The following is a 9,521-nucleotide window of genomic DNA, read 5'->3' on the forward strand; positions in this document are numbered from 1 at the left end:
TTTCCTGCTCTTGTTGATTTTGTGGTCAGTATCGCTCAGACCTCAGATCCATGAAGATTACTGGGTGGTGGAAACACATCATGGAGCCATCGCAATGCAAGTTTCTCTCATCATGCTCCTGGTCCCACCTCCACTGCGAGGCCACACTGAGGTATACAAACACCTGGGTAAAGTCACCAACTGGATTCAACATGGACAAAAGTGCTGGGTATACAGAGTGGGTCAAGTGTACTGAAAGGTGAAAGCTCCCACACCTTTAGAAGCAAAGTCAGGCGATGTAGGGATTGATCCATGTTCCCTGTGTCACAATTTGTCCATTTCCAGAGGCCAGGCCTGCCCAGTGATTGAAGAAGGGAGATTGGGCCCGAGGGCAGGGTTGTCTCCAGCTCTATCAGGCCAGCATGTGATGAGGAGAAATTAATAAAACAAGATGCTTTGGTTCTCTGATACGTCGTGAAACCATACAGCATCAACATCCAAAGCTACATTTACACAAGGGAAAACACCAGATAAATATTCCACTCTCAATGTTGTGCGGGTTAGAAATCACTGCACAACTCCACCCTCTAAATATATATTAATATATGTAAAAGATTAATGATAACAATCACCAGCAATAACAGACATACATCTTACACAGAACAGAGCAGTACCAGCTCCACAACTTACTCAAAATTGTCTCGTTAAGTTTTGACCAATTACTCGCTTTTTAAACTCAGTATAGCAGCTTTTTTTGATATACACAATCTTCTTATACAGAGAGACGATATAGAATAGCAAAGAAAAAACAGGAATGAAATCAATATTTCATCAGATTTTCCACTGCTTTCATTGGACAACCATATAATTGTGATTTTTTAAAAAAGTTATACATTACAAGAATGAATTTCAAGCAGGGAAGCAGATATTTGATCATCTGGTGATCAGGCCTGTGAATGTGGAGGACTTTGCTAATCGATATTTTGCTTTAGAATTCTCCTGAGGAGGAAAATAACTCTCACTGTATACAGGTTCCACACACACTGACTCTCACTGTGTACAGGTTCCACACACACTGACTCTCACCGGGATACAGTTCCACACACACTGACTCTCACTGGGATACAGTTCCACACACACTGACTCTCACTGGGTGCAGGTTCCACACACACTGATTTTCACTGGGATACAGTTCCAGACACACTGACTCTCACTAGGATACAGTTCCACACACACTGGCTCTCACTGGGATACAGTACCACACACACTGACCCTCATTGGGTTATGGGTTTCACACACGGATTCTCACTGCAATATAGTCCCACACACACTGACTCTCACTGGGGTACGGGTTCCACACACACTGACTCTCACTGGGGTACAGTTCCACACACATGACTCTCACTGGGGTACTGTTCCACACACACTGACTCTCACTGGGATGCAGTTCCACACACACTGACTCTCACTGGGATACAGTTCCACACGCACTGACTCTCACTGGGATGCAGTTCCACACATCCTGGGGTACAGTTCCACATGCACTGACTCTCACTGGGGTGCGGGTTCCACACACACTGACTCTCACTGGGATACAGATCCAGACACACTGGCACTCACTGGGGTACAGTTCCACACACACTGACCCTCATTGGGTTACGGGTTCCACACACGGATTCTCACTGTGATACAGTTCCACACACACTGACTCTCACTGGGATACAGTTCCACACACACTGACTCTCACTGGGATACAGTGCCACACACACTGACTCTCACTGGGATACAGTTCCACACACACTGACTCTCACTGGGATACAGTGCCACACACACTGACTCTCACTGGGATACAGTTCCGCACACACTGACTCTCACTGGGATACAGTTCCACACACACTGACTCTCACTGGGATACAGTTCCACACTCACAGACTCTCACTGGGATACAGTTCCACACTCTTGACTCTTGCAGAGCATAGTGTGTTGGGGGAGTATATTTGCAACCAGGGTTATGCGATACGTACAGGTGTTACACGTTAGTAATTTGGAGGTGCATTCCACTTGCTGAGTTTAAAATCGGGAACCATCCCAGTGCAGCCCCGGGAGCAACGCAGCTCAGTTTAAAGGAGGAATGGTACTGCGGAGATACTGCTGAGCAGAACATTACTGGAGTGGTTTTGAGCAACTGTGCTGCACCTCAGAGTTAGACAGTTTAAAGTTCAAAAAATAAAACATCTCTCCACATAGTTCTGAGTTTTGAGATAATTCTTTTAAAGCATTTTTTATAGATAATTCTGCTGCAGGTTATATAGGTTTACAATGTCTTGCAGCTTGTATTAGTGTCACACACATAGACAGGGACTGCAGTGTCCCCGGTATTTACAGCAGCAGCATACAGTCCGTGTGGCAAAAGAAGCTTAAGAAGAAAGTTCCAAAACCTTTCTGGGTCAGAACGTATCAAATATCATGAGGCGCAATGATATTGCATTGTGAACATTCACTCATTCAGAAGCACGCTGAAACGGGTCCAGATGATTCGGATCAGAGATCTTTTAACAGGGGGAGGGTTACACTCCACAAAGTCATCAAAGTTGAAGAGCTGATGGCCCAGCGTTCGGTTTTTCTTGCTGTGTTGAAGGAGTTAGTCACAGCCACTGGAGGGCGATAATGTGCCTTCAAATAGTAGGAGTGACTGTCAACACTGAGCTTGTGTGAACCAGTCCAACTCCAATACACCCAGGGGGAAGGGACAGATAGTCTCCAGATAAACAGTAAGCTCCAGCTAGAGTCACCTAAACAACATGGGGATCATTTTGGCTGCTGAGGAATTCTAACAATTTCGACCGTCGAAGTGGTTATGCAATTCTAACTGTGAGACGGATTGTTTCAAAGTTAGAATGGATGCAGTTAGGGGCACAGTGTAGAGGGAGCTTTACTCTGTATCTAACCCCGTGCTGTACCTGTCCTGGGAGTGTTTGATGGGGACAGTGTAGAGGGAGCTTTACTCTGTATCTAGCCCCGTGCTGTACCTGTCCTGGGAGTGTTTGATGGGGACAGTGTAGAGGGAGCTTTACTCTGTATCTAACCCCGTGCTGTACCTGTCCTGGGAGTGTTTGATGGGGACAGTGTAGAGGTAGCTTTACTCTGTATCTAACCCCGTGCTGTACCTGTCCTGGGAGTGTTTGATGGGGACATTTCTTTGGGGCCTTCACAAAATAAGGGCATCCCTGAACTTTTTAGCATAATGACAACATGCTTGAAATGTAGACACTGCTGCAATGTAGCTTTACATACAGCAAGATCCCACAAACTGATCATCTCCATTTAATGTCAGTTAAAGGGTAAATATTGCCCAGGAATCCAGGGATAAAGTCCACTACTCTTCAGATAGTGTATTGTTGTGCTGATGGAACCATTGTATAACATGACCTAAACAGTGCAGCACTTCCTCAGTACTGAACCTCTGACAGTGCGGCACTCCCTCAGTACTGACCCTCTGACAGTGCAGCACTCCCTCACTACTGACCCTCTGGCAGTGCAGCATTCCCTTAGTACTGACCATCTGACAATGCGGCACTCCCTCAGTACTGACCCTCTGACGGCACAGCACTCCCTCAGTACTGACCCTCTGACAGCACAGCACTCCCTCAGTACTGACCCTCTCACAGTGCGGCACTCCCTCAGTACTGACCCTCTGACAGTGCGGCACTCCTTCAGTACTGACCCTCTGACAGTGCGGCACTCCCTCAGTACTGACCCTCTGACAGTGCGGCACTCCCTCAGTACTGACCCTCTGACAGTGCAGCACTCCCTCAGTACTGACCCTCTGACAGTGCGGCACTCCTTCAGTACTGACCCTCTGACAGTGCGGCACTTCCTCAGTACTGACCCTCTGACAGTGCGGCACACCCTCAGTACTGACCCTCTGACAGTGCGGCACTCCTTCAGTACTGACCCTCTGACAGTGCGGCACTCCCTCAGTACTGACCCTCTGACAGTGCGGCACTCCCTCAGTACTGACCCTCTGACAGTGCGGCACTCCCTCAGTACTGACCCTCTGACAGTGCGGCACTCCCTCAGTACTGACCCTCTGACAGTGCGGCACTCCCTCAGTACTGACCCTCTGGCAGTGCGGCACTCCCTCAGTACTCACCCTCTGACAGTGCGGCACTCCCTCAGTACTGACCCTCTGACTGCGCCGCACTCCCTCAGTACTGACCCTCTGACAGTGCGGCACTCCCTCAGTACTGACCCTCTGATAGTGCGGCACTCCCTCAGTACTGACCCTCTGACAGTGCGGCACTCCCTCAGTACTGACCCTCTGATAGTGCGGCACTCCCTCAGCACTGACCCTCTGACAGTGCAGCACTCCCTCAGTACTGATCCTCTGACAGTGCAGCACTCCCTCAGTACTGACCTTCTGACAGTGCAGCACTCCCTCAGTACTGACCTTCTGACAGTGCGGCACTCGCTCAGTACTGACCCTCTGACAGTGCAGCACTCCCTCAGTACTGATCCTCTGACAGTGCGGCACTCCCTCAGTACTGACCCTCTGACAATGCGGCACTCCCTCAGTACTGACCCTCTGACAGTGTGGCACTCCCTCAGTACTGTTCTCCTGACAGTGCAGCACACCCTCAGCACTGACCCTCTGGCAGTGCAGCATTCCCTTAGTAGTGACCCTCTGACAGTGCAGCACTCCCTCATTACTGACCCTCTGACAGTGTGGCACTCCCTCATTACTGACCCTCTGACAGTGCGGCACTCCCTCAGTACTGACTCTCTGGCAGTGCGGCACTCCCTCAGTACTGACCCTCTGACAGTGCGGCACTCCCTCAGTACTGACCCTCTGACAGTGCGGCACTCCCTCAGTACTGACTCTCTGACAGTGCGGCACTCCCTCAGCACTGACCCTCTGACAGTGCGGCACTCCCTCAGTACTGTATTGGGAATATCAGCCTGGATTTTGTGCTCAGGTTATGAAATGAAATGTAATTTATAATTGTCTATCTCAGTGGATGGAGTGCAAGAGATTCCTGTGTCGATCTGTGTTGTTAGCAATTAGGTGGATGGCTGCTGTCACGAGGTTTTGACCTTTGAAGCCTGGTTTGCAGCGAAATTCTGACCGCGTTTTACCAGTTTGAAATGTTTGGCGCAATCGATCCATTGAGTGGGACAGAGAGGGAAGTTCTGAAAAATCGTGTCTTGTTATCAACTCGTGGTTTAGATACAACCTGGTGTCTTGTTAATTTCAGAGGGGGAATGTGGGTATGGTGTTATCCAGACTGAGTCAGGATGGCAGGTTTCCTTCTGTAAATGAGTGACACGGTGGCACAGTGGTTAGCACTCCTCCCTCACAGCGCCAGGGACCCAGGTTCAATTCCCGGCTTGGGTCACTGTTGGTGTGGAGTTTGCACGCTCTCCCCGTGTCTGTGTGGGTTTCCTCTGGGTGCGTTGGTTTCCTCCTACAGTCTGAAAGACGTGCTGGTTAAGTGCATTGGCCCTGCTAAATGTTTAGATGTGTAGTTTAGCTGGATTAGCATGTCAAATGCACGGGGTTATTGGGTGGGGCACCTGGGAGGGCCTGGGTATGAAGCTCTTTCAGAGAGTTGGTGCTGACTCAATCGGCCAAACAACCTCCTTCTGCACCGTGGGAATTTCTACAGTTCTAATGGACATCAGTAAATCAGATGACTTCATGTGCATTTCCATCCAGATCAGATTTTTATTTAAACTTTTAAGTCTAACTGAAATTCTCGAAGTTGTCATGTTGGGATTGAGATGCCAATCTCTGGATTACTAATCCAACAACTGCCTTCCATGAGTGACATTGAGTGCTAAGTGGGTGAAGCTGGGGTGAGGATTCTAACGTGTGTCTGTGCTGCCCGATGTAATGATGCAAGCCTGGAGCCTCCAACAGAGGACAGTCCGATTAGGGATGTGAGAGAGGGTGAAACATTCAGACAAGAGTCAAAGAGAAAATCTCGGTTAAGTGCTGGAATCCTAAGGAAAGTTGGATAAGGTGCAGATTGCTGAATCTCTCTCCCTGCAGTGTGATAGTCAGTTCTCATGCTCTCTCTCCAAAGTTTACAAACTCCCCAGAACAGAGAGGGGCTGGTGAGCAGAAGCTGCCAACACTCCCAGTGAAAGCTACATCCATTATTTTAATATATATCTACATATAATTCCCTCCATGCCTGCAAAATCCATGCAGCCAGCACAGATTTTCATCTGGTGTTGTGGAGAGATGGATTTTGATGGATTTGGAGGGGGGCTGGGATTTGTGAAATGAGAGTTTCCTTCCTCAGAAACAAGGGAATTGTTATAGCGTGCTAAAGTGGAAGTGTTACAGTGTGCTCATAATTGGTTAAGCCGATTAAAGTGTCACAATTAAACATCTCGCCATGACCTGCTAATACTTCACACGGTAACTCCCACACTCGAGAAATACTCTTGCTCTTTTGATATTTTCCTTCCACTGGAAACAGGACAAACACCATTTCCATTTGAGACTGTGCAATATACAAGATATCACTCCCTCCCCTCCCCTCCCCCCTCCCTGACACAAGCCCCCCACCCCCAGACCCCATCGCCATCCTTCACTTCCACTCTCTCACTCTCATTTCCAAGTCCTTCTCCCTCTCCTCCAATCACCCAGACAGTATTTGTGTCGTTGTGATTTGATTTTTCACACATCGGGCTCATCTCTTTTGGAAGCCGATCATGACCTTTGACACAAAGTTGACAATGGCGGCCGCCGGCTGGTTGGAGTCCATTTCGGCGAAGAGATGGCAGACGTTGTCCGTGGTGCTGCCCTGCTTCCTGGCAACAAAACCAAAGAGTCTGGGATGGTTGGGGGTGGGGTTGTGGCGGGAGGAAGAGAAATAAAACAGTCAGAGTTTTCATTTTGTTCAGCATACCTGAGGGGAAGGTTTAAGCAGCAGCACGGTGTGCCAGTGTCACTGCCTCTACCACACCCCGATCCTCACTCAGAGCACTGACTGGGGCCCACACACTGCTTCACTTGCCAGCTTTGATCACTGTTCATCTTCACATCACCTCTGAGCTGAAAGCACACTCTCTCTCCGCACACTAACATTCCATCCTATCAAAGCTTGAATTAAGAGTGTGGCAGAAATGAAAATACCCCCGGTTTGTTTTCAAACCCCGATGATGTTTCTCTTGCTTTCTCCACATAGTGCGGAGATGAATCTTTACTCCCTGGGCACGACAGGATAATCCTGGCAGGTTGACCAGCCCCTATTTCCTGGCTCTCAAATGATTGTCATTGGCCAGTTTAACAAGTTAGGACATTTCACTGAAAGTTACCAATGGGTTCATTGGTCCATTTCTCAGTTATAAACCTGCCAACGCTCTGGATTTCGCGTCAGGTGGTCAAGCAGTGTGGCTATTCGGGGGGGTACTGCAGCAAGTAGCAAGGCGGAGTGTGAGCCGTGAACAGGGGGGCAGGGAACTTCCCTCTTGAAGGACATGCTAAACAGACGTGGCCATTGCTAATCCTTCCAGCTTTGGGTCTGAGAGGCTGTCCAAGTCCCTCCTTCACCCGATCACAGACACGGACAATCTGGATGAATAATTCTTTCAGTTGGAGTCTCAGTGAACGATACCCAAGACAGCATTGCTCCTTCACCCTTTTCCAGCACCTCAGCAGGACTGGATTTTCATGGGAAGCGCGACAGAAAATGGACCAAACTCCTTTGAGTTCACATTCCACTGTCCTGCTGGTCACATGATACAATAATAAAATTATTAACCAATCAAATTGATCAATCTCTGTCAGGGTTTCCCAAACTTTCCCGGCCGCAAACCCTTTCCACCTGCCAAGAGTTCTGAAGGAAGTCCTGAGAAACATTCTATATGACGTGAAGAGGCAAACCACACAATAGGTAAATGAATATATAGAAGTCGTTTCTATTTCCTATGTGTATCTCTTCATTATAATTCAAACATTTTTTTATTTAGCCAGTAATTAAGTCTTAGCTTTTTCTTAAATGGGAAGAGTGCTGCTGAAAAGCTCGACTCATATCGGCCACCCACACTCACACACTCACACTCACACACAGACATACACACTCACACACACACTCACACACACAGTCACACACACACACACAGACACACAGTCACACTCACAGACACACACAGTCACTCACACTCTCTCACACAGACACACACACTGACACACACAGTCACACACACACAGACACACAGTCACACACAGTCACACTCACAGACACACAGTCACACTCACACACTCACACACACTCTCTCACACAGACACACACACTCACACACACACTCACTCACACACACACACACACACACACACACTCACGCACACACACACTCACGCACTCACACACACACAGACACACACATTCACACACACACACTGACACACACAGTCACACACACAGACACACACACAGTCACACACACAGACACACACACAGACACACACAGTCACACTCACAGACACACAGTCACTCTCACACACTCTCTCACACAGAGACACAGTCAAACACACACACTCACACACACACAGACACACACAGTCACACGCTCTCTCTCACACACAGACACACACAGTCACACTCACACACACAGTCAGACTGTCACACACTCACACACACTGTCACACACACACACACAGTCACACTCAAACACACACAGTCACACACACAGACACACACACAGACACACAGTCACACACAGTCACACACAGTCACACACACACTCACACACACTCACACAGTCACACTCACATAGTCACACTCACACACACACACACACACAGTCACACTCACACACACACAGTCACACGCACACACAGTCACACACACACACAGTCACACACACACACAGTCACACACACGCACACACAGTCACACACACACAGTCACACTCACACACACACAGTCACACTCTCACACACACACAGTCACACTCACACACACAGTCACACACACTCTCACACACACACAGACACACACACAGTCACACTCACATACACACAGTCACACACACACACACACACAGTCACACTCACACACTGTCACACACACACACAGTCACACACACACACAGTCACACTCACACACACACAGTCACACACACACACAGTCACACACACACACAGTCACACACACACACACCTCCCTCTCTCACACACACACTCATCTCTTTCTCTCACACGCGCACTCACCTCTCTCTCTCTCTCACACACATACACCCATACTTGCCTCTCTCTCTCAAAAACATACACTCACCTCTCTCTCACACACAAACCCACACTCACCCTGAGGGAGTGTAATACAAGCTGCAGAATCTGAGGTCAGTATCCCCTCACTACCACAGATCCATTTTAAATCAAAACTGAGTATTTTCCCCAATGCCAGCTCGATATACTCACTTTGAGGCTGCTCCATCGGTCTTTGTCCATCTGTAATAGAGCAGAATCAGAATTCCAGGGATTACCACAGCATTCTAAAAACTCTCAGACGTCAGCTTGCAGAGGGGTT

The 9,521-nt window shown here is 48.5% G+C and overlaps 1 protein-coding gene across 7 annotated transcripts in view; it reads right to left on the minus strand.

Moving 5' to 3' along the window:
• Positions 1-560: 560 nt before the first annotated feature.
• Positions 561-9,521, minus strand: part of tns1b (tensin 1b) — a 668,363-nt gene continuing 659,402 nt past the window's right edge. For all 7 annotated transcript variants that reach the window (XM_078227754.1, XM_078227753.1, XM_078227751.1 and 4 more), the window contains 2 exons: positions 9,413-9,442; positions 561-6,822 (listed from right to left, as the gene is read on the minus strand). In XM_078227754.1, coding sequence (XP_078083880.1) covers positions 6,681-6,822; positions 9,413-9,442 — 172 coding nt within the window. In that variant the 3' untranslated portion in view covers positions 561-6,680. The remainder of the gene's footprint in view (positions 6,823-9,412; positions 9,443-9,521) is intronic.

This window comes from Mustelus asterias, chromosome 14, assembly GCF_964213995.1.
Source record: "Mustelus asterias chromosome 14, sMusAst1.hap1.1, whole genome shotgun sequence".
Taxonomy (NCBI): Eukaryota; Metazoa; Chordata; class Chondrichthyes; order Carcharhiniformes; family Triakidae; genus Mustelus; species Mustelus asterias.